This window comes from Chelonoidis abingdonii, chromosome 9 (assembly GCF_003597395.2).
Source record: "Chelonoidis abingdonii isolate Lonesome George chromosome 9, CheloAbing_2.0, whole genome shotgun sequence".
Classification (NCBI taxonomy): domain Eukaryota; kingdom Metazoa; phylum Chordata; order Testudines; family Testudinidae; genus Chelonoidis; species Chelonoidis abingdonii.
In genome coordinates this window covers 84,668,316-84,688,777 of record NC_133777.1, presented here as the reverse complement: position 1 = coordinate 84,688,777, position 20,462 = coordinate 84,668,316, and the positions used below count along the sequence as shown (strand labels likewise).

General features: G+C 47.2%; 1 protein-coding gene across 2 annotated transcripts in view; it reads left to right on the top strand.

The window, feature by feature from the left end:
* Positions 1 to 299: 299 nt before the first annotated feature.
* The window catches only part of GOLM2 (golgi membrane protein 2), a 42,108-nt gene continuing 21,945 nt past the window's right edge, over positions 300 to 20,462 (top strand). Inside the window, exons 1-4 of one of the 2 annotated variants that reach the window (XM_032764403.2) lie at positions 300 to 946; positions 15,138 to 15,192; positions 17,890 to 17,992; positions 20,305 to 20,395. In XM_032764403.2, the coding sequence (XP_032620294.1) occupies positions 620 to 946; positions 15,138 to 15,192; positions 17,890 to 17,992; positions 20,305 to 20,395 (576 nt within the window). In that variant the 5' untranslated portion in view covers positions 300 to 619. The remainder of the gene's footprint in view (positions 947 to 15,137; positions 15,193 to 17,889; positions 17,993 to 20,304; positions 20,396 to 20,462) is intronic. The other variant, XM_032764402.2, reaches the window with a different exon arrangement.

Below are 20,462 nucleotides of genomic sequence, written 5' to 3'. Positions count from 1 at the left end.
CTCCTATCAGCCCCACCCCCGCCCTGATTGGTCACATTTGATGTCCGGTCCCCCCACCAGCCCCGCACATCCGGCGGGTGCGGTCCCCCCGCCAGGTCCAGCCCGGCGGGGAGCGCCCCATAGGCGACACGCCCCTGCGCCCCGCTGGGCAGGAAAGGCCACCTCTGCCTGAGGGGAACCACCCAACTCCCCCGCCAGCCCAAAATGGCGCCCGAGGCAGTTGGGCTCTCGCGAGAGCAGGGGAGGGGCTTTCTCGCGAGACGCGGTGAGGCGGAAGCGGCGGGGCCTGCCCTGGAGCCGCGGGCCGGCGCCCGGGACAGGCGGGGGAGGTGAGGGTGGCCGTGGGGCCGGTAGCGGTTCTCCCGTGCGGGGCGGGACGGCGCTCGGGGTCCCCTCTGCCGTACCGAGATCTCCCTCCCCTGCCCCGCTCCCCGCTCGGTGCCCTTCGCTTCCCGCCGCGGCGGCCCCGCTCGCAGCTTTCCCTGTTCCCCGAGGAGCCGCCCCCGTCCCGCCGGGTCCTGAGGGGCCTCCCCCGGCCCCGCCTGGCGGGGCGCCTCGCGGCTTCTCCCCTCAGGCGTGGGCGGAGGCGGCGCGCGGGTGAAGCCCCCCGGCCTCCCCCATGGTGGGGTTCGGGGCCAACAGGAGGGGCGGCCGACTCCCGTCCTTCGTCTTCGTGGCGCTGCTGGTGCTGATCGCCATCCTCGCCGTCAACTACTGGGGCGCCGCGTCCCGCCAGGCCCTGCTGCAGGAGGAGCTGGCCGGGCTGCAGGGCCAGGCCAAGCGCGGCGAGGTGGCCCGCGGGCGGCTGGAGAAGAGGAACTCGGACCTCATGGGCCGGGTGGACTCCCAGCAGAAGCAGCTGGAGCAGAAGGAGGCGGACTACAGACACCTGAGCAGCCAGCTGCAAGCCAAGGAGAGCCAGGCCACCAAGTGCGAGGACAGCAAGGTAAAGGGTGCGGGGCCAGAGCCCTGCCGGGGCTGGGGGGTGGGAGTGAAACGTAGCCCTGGAAGTGAGAGTTCCTCTGTACTTCTGCAGTGCCGCCTTTCTGGTCTCTAGGCCTGTTTTCTGAGACCAGATCCTCTCTAGTGCCCAATCTAGAGAAGTAACGAACCTCAGAGGCAGAGTTTGGGAGTTACTGTTGGTGCCTCTTCTAGGACTAGTGGGTTTGTCATCCTGACATTTTGCAGCTCCTGAAGGATGATTGAATGGGCGCAAGAACCAAACTCAAGGCTTTACCCAGTGTGAGATATTGGCTCTTTGACTGTAACCTTGGAAGTGGGTTAATATGCTGCAGGTCACCTCATTTTTTCTTGAACTTTTTTCTTCCATCTGATCTGTTCTGACTAATGAAAAAGACATCTGAAGCTTTAAAAGCTAGGGAATGACTGTTCTACTCTGGTTTAATGGGTAATGTGACTTCTTTACCCAGCACATTGAAAAGCCAAGGTAGTACCTGCCTGCCTGTGCACTTTTCTTGACCACGTTATCTTGCAAAACTCTTTTTGTATAGAAAGTTGATTTTGATTTTTTGAAAGATCAAAAATACTCTTTCTTTCATAAGTTCCTGGCTAAAATCAGTCATGGCGGATGTTAGTCAGCTCTGAAGGGATATTTTAAACTAACTTTGCAAAATAATATTTTCCATTTGGTTTGTCATGGAAAACAGTGCATGAATAGATTTTGTGCTAGTGCTGGTAAATTTTCATGAGAACTTTGCCAGGCTGTGTTAGACAAGCAGCTCTTTTTAATAGTAAGAAACTACAGACGTGGTGGTAATAGTTTGAGATTAGTGATGTGATTTTAATTTTGTAAGAAACCCTGCATATGGTAGTAAGTGCAGTGTGTTTTGTTTGGTTTTTTTCTTTTAGTGTAGTTGGGGATCATGTTCTTGTGGTTGAACAGTTTGTACTTTTAATTACTATTTTTTTGTAATAGAATTTAAGGAAATATTGTGTAAGTGAATTTTTTACTGCTTTTTTGGATACCTTTGTGATTCACATCACACATTTAATGAATTTTGCAACAAAACATCATGATCAAATAGCGTGATATAAAGTGCAATGGTGTAGTTTTGTAAGTGGAATTTGACTAACCTGCTGAAATACGAACTGTCAAGGTTGTTGGTTTTAAAAACTATCCTAGTTAGACATGGGATAATTGCTGTTTAAATGAAAAATGTATCTTATTCCAATTAGCAGGAAATATGGTGGGAGAGTACTGCAAATTTTGCTTCTTAAATGGCGTCACCACATATTTTGGTCTGTCTATATAGTGAAATCATTATTTGCATTATTTCTCACTGCAGCAATGAAAAGACGGTTACTCACCTTTGTAACTGTTGTTCTTCGAGATGTGTTGCTCATATCCATTCCAGTCAGGTGTGTGCACGCCGTGTGCACGTTCATCAGAGAAACTTTTACCCTAGCAGGCTGGGCGACCCCTGGGTGCGCCGCTATGGCGCCAGATATATACCCCAGCCACCGGCCACCCTTCAGTTCCTGACAGTGGGGAAGGAGGGTGGGTTTGGAATGGATATGAGCAACACATCTCGAAGAACAACAGTTACAAAGGTGAGTAACCGTCTTTTCTTCTTCGAGTGATTGCTCATATCCATTCCAGTCAGGTGATTCCCAAGCCTTACCTAGGCGGAGGGGTCGAAGTGAGATGTGGCAGCATGCAGAACCGCTGCGTCAAAGGCTGCATCATCTCTAGACTGTTGGACCAGAGCATAGTGCGAGGTAAAGGTGTGTACCGATGACCAGGTCGCTGCACGGCATATCTCCTGGATAGGCACGTGGGCCAGGAAGCTGGCTGATGAAGCTTGAGCTCTGGTAGAATGCGCCGTGAGATAGCTCGAAGGGACATGAGCTAGGTCATAGCATGTGCGGAAGCACGCTGTTACCCAAGAGGAAATCCTCTGGGAGGAGACTGGCAGACCTTTCATCCATTCTGCGACCGCCACTAAAAGCTGGGGAGACTTTCGGAAGGGCTTCGTCCGCTCAATATAGAAGGCGAGCGCTCTGCGCACATCTAAGGAGTGTAGCTGATGCTCCCATCGAGAAGAGTGGGGCTTCGGAAAGAAGACCGGGAGGAAGATGTCCTGGTTGGTATGGAAGGCTGACGCTACCTTAGGGAGGAACGCCTGGTGTGGTCGCAACTGTACCTTGTCCTTATGAAAGACAGTGTACGGTGGGTCCACCGTGAGCGTTCGAAGTTCGGAGACCCTTCTGGCCGATGTAATGGCTACCAGGAAGACTGTTTTCCATGACAGGTACAGGAGCGAGCAAGTCGCTCGTGGCTCAAAAGATGGGTGCATTAGTCTGTTTAGGACTAAATTGAGATCCCAGGTAGGGGCAGGGCGACGTACAGGGGGATAGAGGCGCTCCAGGCCCTTAATGAACCGAGAGACCAGGGGGTGAGAGAACACGGAGTGGCCACCCTCGCCTGGATGGAAAGTTGAGATAGCCGCCAAGTGCACCTTCAGAGAGGATGTCACCAGGCCCTGCTGCTTAAGATACCAGAGGTAGTCTAGGACTGTGGGAATCAAGGCCTCCGAGGAAGTAGCATCCTGCGTTGCACACCAGCAAGAGAAGTGTTTCCAGTTTGCCAGGTATGTGGCTACTGAGGAGAATATGCTGTACCGGAGCGGAACAGCGTAACTCTGCTGTGTTTAGCCATGCAGGAGCCACGCCGTGAGGTGAAGGGCTTGCAGGTCTGGGTGGCAAAGCCTGCCGTGGTCTTGGGTGATTAGGTCTGGGAGGAGAGGGAGGGGAACTGGAGTGGCCATGGACAGATCTAGCAGGGTGGTGTACCAGTGCTGTCTGGGCCACGCAGGCGCAATCAGGATCAGATGCGCTTTGTCCCTGCGGAGTTTCAACAGGACCTTGTGCACCAAAGGGAACGGTGGGAAGGCATATAGGAGGTGGTGCCTCCATGACAGGAGGAAGGCGTCCGTGATCGATCCTGGAGAGAGACCCTGAAAGGAGCAGAACTCCTGGCACTTCCTGTTCGAGCGGGAGGCGAACAGATCTATGAGGGGAAAACTTCACCTCTGGAAGTTCGAATAGATGACGTCTGGTCTTACTGACCATTCGTGACAGAGGAAGGATCGGCTCAGCCGATTCGCCAGAGCGTTCCGAACCCCCGGGAGAAAGGACGCCACCAGGTCTATCGAGTGGGCTATACAGAAGTCCCATAGTCGAATGACCTCTTGACACAGGGGAGAAGAGCAGATCCCCCCGTTTGTTGATATAATACATGGCCGTTGTGTTGTCCGTAAACACAGAGACACAACGGCTGTGAAGATGTTGCTGGAACGCCTGACACGCGAGGCGGACTGCTCTCAGCTCCCGGACGTTTATGTGGAGTGTCAGCTCCTGCGACAACCAAAGGCCCTGGGTACGAAGGTGACCTAGGTGAGCCCCCCAACCGAGGGATGACGCATCCGTTGTTAAGGCCAGCGAAGGTGGCGGTGGATGGAACGGCATCCCTGTGCATACCAGGGATGGAGTTAGCTACCAATCGAGGGAGCGGAGGGGGCTCAGGGGAACTGTCACCAAGACGTCTATAGGGTCCCTGCCCGGGCGGAAGACTGAATGGAGCCACGTTTGAAAGGGTCACATGTGGAGCCTGGCATACTTGGTCACATAAGTACATGCGGCCATATGTCCCAGTAGGCTGAGGCAGGTGGGAGCCGAGGTGTTGAGGAGGCCTGCAGACCTCGAATGATCGATACGATCGCCTGGAAGCAGGGCTGAGGGAGGTAGGCCCTGGCTTGAGTGGAGTCCAGCGTTGCCCCTATGAAGTCCAGCCTCTGTGTGGGGACCAGAGTGGATTTCTCGGCTTTGAGGAGCAGCCCCAACCGGGAGAATAGGTCCATAATCATGCCGACATGCTGTCGGACCTGAGTCTGGGAGGTCCCCTTGATGAGCCAGTCGTCCAGATATGGGAACACATGTATCTGTTGCCGGCAGAGGTGGGCTGCGACGACGGCCATGCACTTCGTGAACACCCTTGGGGCCATGGAGAGGCCGAAGGGGAGGACCGTAAATTGGAAGTGCTGGTGGTTGACCATAAAGCGAAGGTACTTCCTGTGAGGTGGAAGGATGGCAATGTGGAAGTATGCATCCTTCATGTCGAGGGCGGCATACCAGTCTCCAGATCCAAGGACGGGATAATAGTTCCCAGGGAGACCATGCGGAACTTCAACTTGAGCATCCATTTGTTGAGACCTCGCAGGTCTAGGATAGGCCTGAGGCCTCCCTTGGACTTGGGAATCAGAAAATAGCGGGAGTAAAACCCCTTCCCCCCTCTCGTCCAATAGTACCTCCTCTACGGCTCCTGCGGCTAGGAGAGACTGTACCTCCTGTAAGAGGACTTGCTCGTGAGAGGCGTCCCTGAAGAAGGACTGGGATGGGGGGCGGGAGGGTGTGGATGAAGCAAATTGGAGGTGGTATCCTTGCTTCACCATGCGTAGAACCCATAGATCTGAAGTCAGTTGGGACCACGCCGGGAGGATGTAGGAGAGACGGTTGGAGAAAGGAGGGGAAGGATCCTGCCTTGAGACTGGTGCGCTGTCCCCGGGTGCACCTTCAAAAGTTGGACTTAGGCCGCAGTGGTGCCTTTGAGGGCCCGTGGTTTTGGCCCCCTTGGGGACCGGATTGGCGTCTACGGCCACCCCGCCCGCGCCTCCTACTGTGGTCCTGTCTGTGCCGAGGCTTAAAGTATGGGCGGTGAGGTTGGGGTCTGGAGGGTCTACGTTGGGTCGCAGGGGTATGCATGCCCAACGAGCGCATGATGACCCTATTATCCTTCAGGCTCTGCAACCTGGGGTCAGTCTTTTCTGAGAACAAACCCTTGCCATCAAAGGGAAGTCCTGGATGGTATATTGAAGCTCAGGTGGTAGGTTAGAGACCTGAAGCCAGGAGATACGCCTCATGGTGATGCCAGAGGCCAAAGTTCTGGCTGCCGAGTCAGCCGCGTCCAGGGAGGCTTGGAGAGAGGTTCTGGGGACTTTCTTCCCTTTCTCCAGGAACATGGGAAATTCCTGGCGTGAGTCAGGGGGCAGTAGTTCGGTGAACCTACCCACCTCTGCCCAGGTGTTATAGCTATATCTGCTCAATAGAGCCTGCTGGTTGGCCACTTGGAGCTGTAGGGCCCCCGCTGAATACACTTTATGACCCGGAACGTCCATCCGCCTAGCCTCCTTGGATTTTGGGGCTGGCTCCTGCTGGCCATGGCGTTCCCATTCGTTGACTGACTGGACAACTAACGAGGAGGGAGGAGAATGAACATATAAGTACTCATACCCCCGAGAGGGTACCATGTACTTTCTCTCAACTCCCTTGGCTGTCGGGGGAGTGGAGGCTGGGGACTGCCATAGGGTGTCGGCTGTGGCCTGGATAGTCTTAATGAACGGAGTGCCACCCTGCTGGGGGCATCCGCGGACAGGATGCTCACTACGTGGTCTTTGACCTTCGGGACTTCCTCCACTGGGAGGTTGATGTTGAGTGCCACCCTGCGAAGGAGGTCCTGATGGGCCCTGAGGTCTATCGGCAGAGGCCCTGATGATGAGGTCCCTGCCACAGCCTTATCCGGGGAAGAGGAAGATGATACCCCGGGGATGAGAGGGTCCTGGATGGCCTCTTGCTCCTGGGACGGTTCCTGCTCCAGCGGTCCCTGGGTCGTCTGCTCCTCCGACTCAGCTGGGAGGGGGGCGGGGGTGGGTAATGGTGGCCTCTGGTGCCCGATGTTCTGAGGCAGCAGAGTGGGTCTGGACTAGAGGAGCACCTTGGGCTTGATGGTATGCCCAGGGTGTCCAAAAGGACCACTGTTGAGGTCCCATGTCCTGAGACTGGGCGTCCTGAAAAGCCCCCGTGGGCACCTCCTTATCACGGTCCCGGTCGTAATAGCTGTCCGCATGGGAGGATACTGACGTCTGTCTGGACGGCCATGGAGGAGCAGAGAAACCTGGAGCCGCAGTCCCGATGGATCTCGTACCCCTCGACCACGGGGACCAGTGCCGGTACTCAGAGCGGTACCGAGAACGAGACTGGGACCTGCGACCGGACCGGTGCCGGAAGGTCGACCGGGATCTCGAGTCTCTACGGCGTGATCGGCTCCGGGAGGTACGATGCCTGGGTCGGTGCTGGGAACTAGAGCGGTACGACGAGTAGCGGGTCGGAGAGCGAGAGTCCGACCGGTGCCGTGGAGAGGAACGGTGCCGGGACTGGGAGCGGCATCGAGAGCGGGCGCGTCGTCTCAACCTGGAGCATCTGTGGGATCGTGACCTTGAGCGGTGCCGGTCCGCTAAGCTGACAGACGGTGGTCTGGTCAGGGTCGGCTTGCCCATAGATTGGATTACCCGCACCGGTGGTGCCAGGGGTAGGGGCGGTGCCGCATCGGTGATGGCAATCAAGTCTCTCGCTGCAGAAAATGTCTCCGGTGTAGATGGCAAAGTGAGCTCTACCATGGCAGGTGCCGGGGAGCTGTCAGGCGCCGGATTCAACGGCCCTCACGGGGCTGGAGTTGATGGTGCCGGTTTAGGCGGTGCTGCGGCAGGTATTGGTGCCGGGCGGTCCGACTTAGGCACAGTCTCTGGCTGCGACGCGGGTGTTGCCAGAGCAGCCTGAGTCTTCGCCTTCTTCGACCTCGGGGAGAGGGAGCGGCATGGAGTCGATTTCGGTGCCGGCGGTGGCTGGTGCTGGGAATCCTTAGGCGTACCGGTGAGGTCCGGTGCTGTAGGGGTGCCTCTGCTCACCGGCTGGCTCGTGCTTGGTGCCGAAGGTGAAGGTGTCAGGGCTGCTTCCATGAGGAGCTGCTTTAACCTGATGTCCCGCTCCTTCTTAGTTCTCGGCTTGAAAGCCTTGCAAATTGAGCACTTAGCAGATAAGTGCGATTCCCTGAGGCACTTCAGACAGGAGTTGTGGGGATCTGCTGTTGGCATCAGCTTGTGACAGGCCGAGCACTGAAACCCGGTGAGCCAGGCACCGGGTGTGGGAAAGGGGGTACTCCCTGAACCCTGCTAACAATTACTAACTAACAAACTATGACTATGAACTATAACTAAATCTAACTAAAAAAAAAATTCCCCTCTCACCCCTATGGGTGGTATGTGTCTTCCTCAACCTCGGGTCCTCTACCAGAGGCCTGGGAGTTTGAGGGTTCTGCGCAGATCTTAGCTGTTCCTAGCACTGGCACTCTTCTGGACAGAGAGCTCTGATGTTGTTCTGGGATCTGTTGGAGCCACTCACCCAGCTTAGGAGTCACAGCCCCGAGGGCTCCTACCACCACTGGACCACTTTGGCCTTCACTTTCCACATCCTTTCTAGTTCCTCTTTCAGGCCCTGGTACTTTCTCAGCTTCTCATATTCTTCTTCCTGATGTTGCTGTCACTTGGCACTGCTATATCTATCACCACCGCTGTCTTCTGCTCCTGTCTATTACCACGATGTCTGGTTGATTTGGCCAGTACCTGCCTGTCCGTCTGGATCTGGAAGTCCCACAGAATCTTAGCCCTGCTATTCTCCACAACCTTCTGCGGAATCTCCCATCTGGTCTTGGGAGGGTCTAGCCCATACGCTGTGCAGATGTTCCTGTACACAATGCCAGCCACTTGGTTGTGCCGTTCAGTGTATGCTGTTCCTGCCTGCATCTTACATCCTGCCACTATGTGTTGGACTGTCTCTGAGGCCTCTCTGCACAGTCTGCACCTTGGGTCCTCTTAGTGTGGTAGATCCTGCTTCAATGGATCTGGTGCTCAGTGCCTGTTCCTGTGCTGCTATGATCAGTGCTGTCTTTTAGTCCAGCCTTTCCAGCCACTGGTAGGATTTCCCAATGTCAGCCACCTCAGCTATCTGTCGATGGTACATCCCATGAGGGTCTTGTCTTGCCATGGCACTTCTTTGCTGTCTTCCTCCCATGTCTGCTGCTGCCTCGGCACTCTCTCAGCAGCTCATCTTTGGGGCGCATCTTACTGATGTACTCCTGGATGTTCCGGGTTTCATCCAGGATAGTGGCCTTGACGCTCACCAAGCCCCGCCCCCTTCTTTCCGGCTGGTATACAGTCTCTGGGTGTTGGACTTGGGTGGAACCTCCGTGCATTGTGAGGAGCTTCCGGGTTTCACATCGGCAGCCTCCATTTTCTCCCTTCCCTTGGGGCCCCCAGGGATCGGGCTATACCGGCAGGTTGATCCGGCAGGGGTATCGTTGATGGCGTGGATCTTGTTCTTCCCACTGAGCTGGCTCTTCAGGACCTGTATTATCCTTTGGTGATACTTGGATGTTCGTCTTCCTTGCTTCCTCACGTGGTTTCCATGTGACTGCGGGATGCCAAGGTACTTGTAGCTGGTCTGATGTCTGCTGTGTGGCCGCTGGTAGTTCCACCCCATCAGTCTTGACTACCTTCCCTCTCTTCACACCATCCGGCCACACTTCTCCAGTCGAATGACCCTATCCTCACTGTAGATCCGCGTCAGGTGATTAGCGAGTCGATGTCTCGTTCATTCTTAGCATACAGGCTTTGATGTCATCCATGTAGAGGAGGTGGCTGATGGTGTTCCCTCCTGAACCTGTACCCGTATCCAGTCCTTGTGATTATCTGGCTGAGGGGTTTAAGCCTATGCAGAACAGCAGCAGGGGACAGTGCATCACCTTGGTATATGCCGCACTTGATGGCCACTTGTGCAAGGTTGCCTGAGTTGACTCTAGGTGTCTCTCCATAGTCCCATTGAAGTTCTTGAGGAAGGTCCTTAGTGTCCTGATGCTTTGTATATGCGCCAGACATTCACAGATCCACGTGTGCGCATTGAGTCATAGCTTTCCTATAGTCAATCCAGGCTGTGCTCAGATTGGTCTGTCTAGACCTGAGTCTTGGGCGACTGCTCTATCTATGATCAACTGGTGTTTTGAGCCTCTGGTGTTGTTCCCAGCCTTCTGAGCTGTGCTCATGTACTGGCCCATGTGGTCCTGTAGTCTGGCAGCTATGCTGCCTGATAAGACTTTCCATGTTGTGGGGAGGCAGGTTATTGGCCGGTAGTTGGCCGTTCTGTCCCCTTGCAGGGGTCTTTCATGATCAGCACTGTCCTTCCTTGTGTTAGCCAGTTTGGGTGGGAGCCTGCTGCTAGCAGCTGGTTCATCTGTGCTGCTAGGCGTTCATGCACTGCTTGTTATTTCTTTAGCAGTAGGTGTGGATCATGTCTTTGGTCCAGGTTCTGTTCAGCTCTTCATGTTTTTGACCCGCTGCTGGATGTTCTTCTACTGTGATGGTGACTGGTTTCTGTTCTGGGAGTTGCTGTGCTCTGTTCTCAGGTCCTGCAGCCACTTTGCCTGGTTTATGAGGTCTTCTCTTTCTCCATATTTCTTCCAGTACTGTCAGTTTCTGCTGCTGGCGCTCTGCTGTTATTGTGTTGTTGCACTGCAAGTTGGAGTACACCTTGGATGGTTCCTTGGAGAACAGGGCATTTACTTTTTGGCCTCTGCTTCCTTAGTGTATCTCCTTGCCTGGTAGCCAGTGCTGTGACCTTTGTTTAGCCGTCTCTAGGGCTTCAGATGGGTCAGGCCCTTGTTTTTTTCAGTAGCAAGTCTTATCCTTAATCTTTACTCCTTCTGTAGTTCCACCAGCTGACTAACTTCTCTCCGTGCGCCTTGATCTTATCCTCCAACCTCATTTTCCAGGGTGGGTACATACTGTTGTTCTTCTTGATCGTGTAGCCAGCATCTCAGATTTACAGAGGCTGTAGCGTATACCAGTTCGTTGGTTTGAGTTATATGTGTAGTAGGATATATTAAGAACAATTAACAACAACTATGGATACAACAACGAGAGAAGATACGAGTAGCTAGGGAAGGTGGAGGTCAGCTTAGCCGCACTCCACTGCTCCAACGACCAACACAGGCAGTTTAGAGGACTGAAGGGTGGCCAGGTCGGCTGGGGTATATATCCGGCGCCATAGCGGCGCCACTCCAGGGGGCGCCCAGCCGACCCGCCGAGTGTTGCTAGGGTAAAAGTTTCTCCGACGAACGTGCACGCGGCGCGCACACACCTGACTGGAATGGATATGAGCAATCACTCGAAGAAGAATGAGCTATTCAGATCTTGCCATTGAGGAGATTGGGAAAACCAATCATTGTGTTTGCTGAGAATTAACTTTTGAGTGCTTAGAAAATAGACACAGTGTGATTAAGTATTTATTTTTAGAAGTTGATATCTCTCTGAAAAACAAATAATGAAAAAATCATACTGCTGCATTTGACTTGCTGCTGTTTGTGTTTGGTTAATTACTAAAAGTATGTTCTACGGGGATACTAAAATGAATTGAAAATGGTGACCTGTAAGGCAGCTGGAAAACTACAGTTGTACGGTACCAGGATAGATAGGTAGTGGGGTGTGTGTGTGTGTGTGTGTTTGGTAGTGATTTGTAAATTACAGCTGACTGAAATTTTCCAAACTTCAATTTTTTTGTTGAAGTTTTTCTCTCAATTTCAGTGAAATCAAGTGGTGAGTTTTTTTGTATGTGAACTTTTATCAAATTCATCCTACTTCTTGGACAGCTCTCTCTAAATATTGCTATGATGCTAACTAAGAGACTGTCTTATATTGTAAAATGCTTGGCTTATTCCTTTTGTCTCTTAAACATTTGGCTTTTAAAAGCCATGCAATAACAGCATGTAGAGCATTAGGCATATTTAAGTTTCTTTTGTACTAGTTCAGATCATAACCCTAAGTCTGCTGCTTGAATTTTAGCTAACTGTAGTCATCTTGAATTTACATATTCAGCTAGAGATACAGTACTACAACTGATCTACACAGAATCTGTGGTAGAGTAAAGAACTCTTCATTAGTACGTTATCACTGGTAACTATAAAACTACTGGGAGCACTCCATCTTCAATTGGTAGTGATCGCGTTAAATGATAATAACTTGCCTGTAACAGAACTGATTTTAAACTCTTTTGGAAGTGTCTTCTGCAGAGAGGTCTAAAGCTGTTTTCCCACTTGAAAAGGCTTATGAACACTTCATTGTGGTTTGAGGTGTTTTTTTTCCCCACCTGTACTTAATTAAAAAGAGATGAATTTTAACAATTGAAAGCCTATGGATCTTTGGCTGTATTATTATTTTTAAGATAGCAGCTCTATAGAGGAAGGTATTCTATAAAATACCTACTTTTCATAACACTTCCATTTATTCCAGACAACATAGAATCTAACTCACCAAGTTTTAGTGGATCCTTTTAATTCTGCATCCCGTACATTTCTTCATACACAATGGGAGAGGGGAGTATGCCACCAGCTGAGCCTACCAGCTTTCACATAATGCATGTAACGAGAGATTCAAGCTTATGAGTCTCAATATTTTGCTTGTGATTAGAATGTCAGTTGGCTCTTGTTGAAAGGAGCACATTAAAGCATTGTTGTTTGGAATTTTTACTGTGCATCACCCAAATCTAGAGGCCTTAGGGCCTAGATATGATCAGTAAGCACACAAAGTAGTGCTTTTAAGCACCTTCCCAAGGTCTCATTTTAACTTAAAATTATAAATAAAAAGGACATTAAGATTTAGTCCTCCAATGTTAACATATCAATATATTTTTATTGTAATGAGAAACATTTTGTTACTTTCTAAAATCAATGTTTGTTGCCTCTATTTAAAGCCTTGATAGAAAAAGTTCGTGGCAAAGAATGAGGTCCAATACAGAGCCCTCTTCTTCACTTTAGAGGTGTTTTACTGACAGCTGTCATTAAAATCTCTCAAATAACAGTAGTATGGCGGAAACATAGAACTCAAAAATCAAATACTGCAAAACCATGCTGCCTAGCTCCAGAGGAACAACATGAAGTTTGACCCTTTTAAAACAAATGTTTGTAGATGATTTTTAAATGTACAGAGGAATTCACGTAAATGTGGCATGAGAGCTATGCAGCACTATATGAGAGCTCCCACTGCCAATAAACCCACACTATGGACAGTTCTCAAGGTACAATGTTTAAATATTTACCAAAGGGTCTGATGTGGCAAGCTCAATGGAGATGAAAACTGCAATGTATGTTTCTGAGAGACAGATGAATCTGATGGGTGTTTTCCAGCACAGCTTAACTCTCCAGTAGTCACTGATTTGGAAATAGTGTTGGTTAACACAATACTAGTGCCAAAATCTGCACTGGGAAGACAACAGACAGCATTTATAGCCACATTTTTAAGGTCCACAACTATGAAAAGCAAGTGAGTTTTGGAATATTGCAGTAGGATAATTGCTGAAAACCTTCCCTCCACCCCCCCCCCAAAAAAAGCGCATTTAAGGGCTATAGCAAGGATATACATCATCAATGGATATATTTCCAAACTGCTTGTGACATGGCAAGACAAAGGGCTTTGCAACTTCCTTTTTCTTAGCCTGTTCTCTTCCATGTAAGAAGAACTATTGCACTTCTTCACACAGTAACAGAAGTGCAGCCCTACATGTAAATTATTCCAGAAAGCCCCAGGGTTTTGCCTTTGTTAACTTTCATTTATGAACTTTAAGTAGCAAAGACAACAGACCTATCCAGAATTTTGTGCTCCTCCACAACTGTTTTTCTGGCATAAGGCATGCTGATGAGAGAACTGTGCTCCCTCCATGTCTTCCTTCATAAGTGTAGGTGAAACAGAGTCCATGAAGGGGAGAGAAGCAGTTTCCCCTCACACTATGGATATTTGCCTTTAGTTAAGCTCTCAGCTATGGGCTATTTCATTATTTTTTTTAAAAATTGTTTTAGGGAATTCAGTTAAGAAGGAAAGGGATGGTGGGAATATTCATACCTCTCTCAAATTATTTTCCAACATGAGGAAAGAGTCTTCTCTCAAATTGACTATAACTCAAGTATTTTACAGAAGGGTAGAACAAGATGGGTCAGCAGAAGGAAAGAGCAGCAGTAGTAAGGCTTCCCCTATAAGGGACTTCCATGAAGATTGATTTTTTTTTTTTTTTTTTTTTAAGGGGATGAATAATCCTATTAAAATTGCAGGTCAAGGAAATCTTAGTGCATCTTAAGACCTGAGAGCAGATGTAGCTTTTTTTAAAAAACAGGTATTCCATATGTCTGATTCAAAGATATTAAAACCTCAGAAAAGTAGGGGAGGCGGGGGACTGAAATATCTAGTGTCCCTTTTTTCCCCAAAGCAAAGGGGTGTGTCCATATTGTACAGTTTTAAAAGTAACTATAAATAAATTGTGGCTACTTTTAAAAGGGAAGATAATTGAATTCTAATGTTTAGTTAGACTTAACAGTCCAGAAGCCATACTGAGAAATACGTATGACCCCAACAGAGACAAACTTCTTTCAAAACCTAACTGTGCAGAGGTCAGTTTTTGACATAATTCCTTGGCTCTGCATGGTGTTTCTTTGGTTCGAGACATTGTTCTCTCACTTCTAGCATTTTTCCTCTTTGCTTTGGTTGCTTCGTTTCATGAAAAAATAAAGAAATATAAAGTATTTTGGCATGATCATGACTTTATATTCTTTACACTTACCTTTGCATTTGTTCTCATTGGTTGTAATTGCTAGTGCTTTTACATAATAAAAATATCTAATCAAAAAAGCCTTCATAGAATTCTGGCTCCATCAGAGCTGAGGTAGATCTCTTAAAGACATGTTTTCATTTTAAAAGTATTGTTTACAGCAAATATTCTTAGCTGTCTTGCCATTGCTTCTCACTTTAGTACAACTGAAACATTTTAAAATGATTTTTCAGTATTAATACTGTTTACTTTGTAGTACTTAGGCTTGGACAGTGAAATTGTGACTAGTATGTTCAGTTTGTTTTCCTGTAGTACCACAGTGCAACCTTAATATTACAAATGATAGGTTTAAACATAAATATATTTACTTTGGCTTTGTTAGTTTCCGGAAAATATTTCTAGTAAAGGTAGGTTTAGCTAAACCTATCTAAGCAAAACGTAGGGACTTAACTTGTAAAGGAAATGTATGATTGATTTTACTTGCAGCACCTTTCATCTGTGATTCTGAAAGCAGTTCACACAAGTTTATAAAATTACACTTTTACTTAGTTGTGAAATCAAAATGTGTTCAAATACTCAGTTTATTCAGGTGTAAATATATATTTACATCTTTTAGAATAAATAAACTTCTTTCTTTGCAGATCAAACTTCAGAACAACATATCATATCAGATGGCAGACATACATCGTTTAAAAGGTAAGGAACTTCCTACTTACACATCGTGTGAGAACAGCATACTAACACTAAAATCTTTCAGAATTCCCTAGGTATTGAGGAGTGCATGCTGAAAGAAGAATCTAGAGTATGTCTGATGCTGGCGTATTAACAAGCGACAGCTTGTGTCCTTCAACTACGGAAGTTTTATAAAACATTGTAGTTCATTATCTGGTTTAGTTAATAAGGGCTGGATGGATTTCCATACCAGCGTTTTCATGTTATGCAGTGGAGGGATAAGATACATTCTAGCAAAAAAATTTTTTTTAAGGGAATGAACAATCATATTCCAAACTTTTCCAAAATACCCAAAATCATTTTCAAGGTGAAATGTAATGTAATATTCTAGGTACCAGTAATATCAACACTGGTTGTCCATTTGTAAGATAACTTCCTTCTCTTCATGTGTCAGTATAATAATGCCTGCATCTGCAATTTTCACTCCATGCAGCTGAAGAAGTGAGTTTTTCACCCATGAAAGCTTATGCCCAAATAAATCTGTTAAGACTTTAAGGTGCCACTGGCCTCCTTGTTGTTTAAATTAGTGTTAAGTAATTTGTATATTGAGGTAAAAACTATGACTGAAGGAGTGAGGGGGAGAGAGATTATGACTCCTGCATAACATAGAAAATTATAGAAATGGAAAAGGACCGTAAAATCCATCTAGGACAATGGTCACCAACCGGTCGATCGCGATCAGCTGTTCAATCCTAGAGTATTTCCCAGTAAATTGCAATCTCGGGTGGCAGAGCGGGGCTGCTGCTATAGCAGGCTTCCTGACCACCCCAGCCCCATGCCACTTCTGGAAGCAGCCAGTGTGAGCGGTGGGGGGGCAGGGGTCTCCCTCCGCATGCTGACCCTCTCTGCAAGCACCTCCCTCGCAGCTCCCATTGGCCGGGAACGGGGAGTTGTGGGGGCGGTGCTTGCAGAGAGGGGCAGTGCAGGGAGCAATGTGGGCCACAGGGGAGCTTGGGGCTGGGGTAGGCAGGGAGCCTGTCTTGGTGGAAGCCACGCAACACCACCAACTGGGAGCTGCCAGATGTAAGTGCTGCCTGGTGAGAGGCTGCACCCGAGCCCTGAGCCTCCCTCCTGGAGCTATCACCCCATACGCCCTCCTGCACTCTAAGCCCCAGTACAAACCCCCTCCCAGAGCCAGCATCCCATACCCCCTCCTGCACCCTAACCCCCAGCCCTGATGGCCTTCCCAGAGCCAGCACCTTGTACCCCCTCCTGCACCCCACTACTCTGCACTAGCCTGGAGCCGTCTCCTGTACCTGAACTCCCTCCCAAAGCTTGCACCCCTTAAAAAGTGATCTTGGGCATAAAAAGGTTGGAGACTACTGATCTAGGGTCTCTCTTCTTTCTCCTGAAGTGTATTGGGAAGATTGCAGCTATGTGCCCTGCATGTGGTAATGTTTAGGGCCCAATTTCATGGCCATGAAAAATGTGTCACTGACCATGAAATAAGCCTTTCCTTATGAAATCTGATCTCGCCTTTGCTGCTTGGAGTTCCCCATTCATGGGGCTCCTGTTTGCAAGTCCCAGCTTGGTTGGGGAGAGAGAGGACTTCTTCTCCTTCACAGTCAGTCTTGCTCTCAGGGGGATATCAGACCAACCTCGGAGTGCCTCTCCTTGCTGCAGGAAGCTCCAGCCCCGGAGGTTCCTGCAGCTGGAGAAGATTTGTGGAGGTGGGTCCAGTATCCCCCTGCTCCTGGAAGCACCCCAGCCAGGGAGCTGCTAGCTGAGAGTCCCTGCTGGGCTGGGAAGAGACAGGACTTGTCCTTCCCTTGCATGGCAGCTGCGGGGGAGGGTGAGAGCGGAGGGGAGATCAGACTCACTTCCAGGTACTTTTGGGTTGGGACCCTCATGGTTACAATACAGTGAAATTTCAGATGTTAACAGCAGAAATTGTGAAATTGATCAATTTTAAAACTGTCTGGCTGTGAAATTGATGAAAATGGACCGTGAATTTGGTAGGGCACTAGTAATGTTGACTCCTACCTTGCTTAGTATCTTGGTTTTCAGTTTAAAGCAATTAAGAGTAATTCATATCAATAAATATGAGTAGGCATTTTAAATCTCACATTTACACCCGAGCAGCAGGGAGGAGAAACTTCTAAAATAACTGTTTTGAAAACTAAAGTGTATGTTAAATGTTAACCTAGATAGATGTAAAAGTATAACATGTATCCTTTTAAAAAATTTCTTGGAGCAGAAGCACAGAATGTCTGCTGTATGCTAAGGATAATGTGTGTACGCATATAGTGTAAATTGCTGACCCTATAGAGAGAGAGAAGTTTCCATTTATATTGCTATATTTTTCAAAACAAGGCGATATATTAGGAGATGAATATGAAATTATTTCTGACAAGTGGATGCATCATATAGCCCTTTGGAATGAAGACTTAAATTTTTATCATATAGTATCCTGAAAGGTCACAAGTAGTATTCTTGGCTTCAAAATAAATGTGTATGAATTGATTTCTAGTTTACTTATTTGGCATATTGTGTGACTATACAATATTTTTTTAAGATTCCGTGGGGGTGGGGAATCAATAAATACAGTAGAAATCAGAAAGATTTGAAAATGTGCATTTTTTCATGTAAGAACATCAATGGTGAAAGGGATTAAAGGGGAGGTATTTTTCTACTCACTTTGATTTGTGCAATTTGGCCTAGAACAACTAGCAGAATTACGCCAGGAGTTCATTCGTCAAGAGGACCAGCTTCATGAGTACAAGAAGAACAATACTCGCCTTGTGAAGAGGCTGGAATATGAGAGGTATGATGCTTCTGAGTGTTTGTAATAACCACAGATTTGTGTACAGTTCCCATAAATGTGAACTCCACAAACTAGTCAAACAGATCTTTAATCCTCAAATAGACCTTAATCAATAGATAGCTGACAAATCAAAAAAGCTGTCAGGATTTCTAATGTAAATGTTTATTTTCTGGTGGTTGTGTTTTGTTGGGAGTGGTAACGTCTCTAGAGAAATGTGACTTCCCAGAATTGTGCTTTTTATTCAGTTTGACTTAAATCGTATATTGTCTCAAGTACTACTTGAGACAATAGAATAACTAATAGTTAATCAAACTGTGAGTTATTGAAGTGTTTAGGGTATATTTATCAAGGTCTTCATGACAAATTTCATTGGAATTGAGGTAAAAATACTGTGCTTGGGCTGAAATGAACTTGAAATGTCTGCCATAAATTTGGAAGAAAAGTCAATTTTTAGGAAGCAGTTCTTTCCCCCACATACTGTAGGGAAGGGTGAGACTCAGCAACATTGAGAAAAAGCTTAAAACTTCTGGAAGGACAATTTATAAGATGATTGGTTAAAACTATGTGTATTGGGAAGCTTTCAGGACAAAATATATAGAGTAGAAAACTAAAACTTTGCAGGGCTGCTACCTCTTCACATTTTATCCCCAAACTCCTTAATTTGTGAACCATCCTTGGTTCATTTCTAGGCCTAAAAACTATTTTTACAAATAGGTTTGAGCATCTGTTACTTTCGTATTTGTTCATGTGCTCCACCTTTCCTTCTTGAAGCTGCTGTGATATCATGCTCTTTTGTCATCAGTATTAATTGGCTGTGGCTAGCACATAAGATACTACCTTCCTCTCTGTCAACTCAAGCCTTTACAAGAGAGAAAATACAGAGAGTAGATGGAGGCAGACATAACCACCCCGGGGTTTAGCTCCTGAAAGCCTAATGGGGTAAGCCAAGCAACTCTCTCGTTTTGAGATGATAGCCCTTTGCTTGTTCGTTATGTGCCCATAAATAAACATTGTATGGAATGGACCACATTAAAACTAACTTAGTATAGCTGTTTATTCAGCCAATACACCTGCACAGGAAGGAATGTACTGCGTTGTATCTTGGTTCCTTTTAACTTGAACAAACTTCTAATAATTAGAGAAATCCTAATACTGTATTTCCTTGTCAACTGCAGTTTAACAGTAATTTGCTGATATTTTAACCAAATTAATGGGCTTTTCATCTAGGACATTCTTAAACATACTGTTAAATTCCTACAAGTGGTAAAATTATGTTTCCATGATCAGTTCTGAAACTTATCCAAAAATATTTAAATACCTTAATTATACATTTCAGATGCAAAATCTATTTTGAGTAAATAAACACAGTTATAATAAATCTTATTTCTCTGAAGATAAGAATTAGTGATTTCAAGAAGAATAGAGAATTCATGTGGGTGATGTGGAAAGCTACTTTGTTTAAATGAAAGGGTTTCTAAAGCTGTATTCAAAATCAGTTTACTGACCATTGACTTTTCTATTATAAACTAATATGAAACTCTTCCACAGATTCTCTTCTCAGAATAGAATTAGTAATATTTTATATGTATATTCTGTACACACAAACTGTATTAAAAACATTAAGGTTCAAATTCAAACACACTCAGAACTTAAGAAAGGCCATAATTACGGTTGCCTGTGCGACTGTAATTTGGTCTCTTTATGCGTGTGTATTACGATTGTCTTTAATTATGATCACATTGTTTGCATAGTACCTTAAGTCTGGCATTTCCTAACTTGAGTGCTTTACTCTGCACCCTTAATATTTTTACTATAGTTTTGTGTTTTTCTTTTTCCTAAATTTTTTTTTCAATCTGAAAAAACATACCATCCTATTGCATCATACTGACATCCACATAATTCATCAGCATTGTTGGAATCTTTAGATTCACTGAACAGACCCTGTTACTAGAGCCAACAGAGTATCTGGTGGTGGTGGTGGTGGTGGTAGTAGTTTGCCATCCTCTCTGAGGATGGGCATTGAAGAGGATAAGATACTTCACTCATAAGTTTCACAGATATTTGCTGATGGCAGAGGAATGGTGAGACTCAGGAATTTTGGGTTCTTTTCCAAGCCTGTAAGGGAATGTGCTGTACTGATCACAGACCCTTCTGCTCACCCCACCTCTGAAACCTTGGTATTTTCTGTGGTATCCCAGTTTCTAATCCTCAAGCTTCTTGTGCCAGTCCATTTTCTTTTTCTCCCAGGCAATTATGGGAGACTTGGTATAATCCGAATCAAATGTGTAACTATTAATGTGCTTCCTATTAAGTTTGCAGTGTGGACAACAAATCAGAGACATGAGACTGCAACATGAAGAAAATATAAAGAAGTTAGTGGACCAAGTTGTACAAGAACAAAAGGTAAATAGTGGCTAAAAATACTGTTGAAATAGTGAAGCTTTTGTTTCAATATAAGGATATCATCATC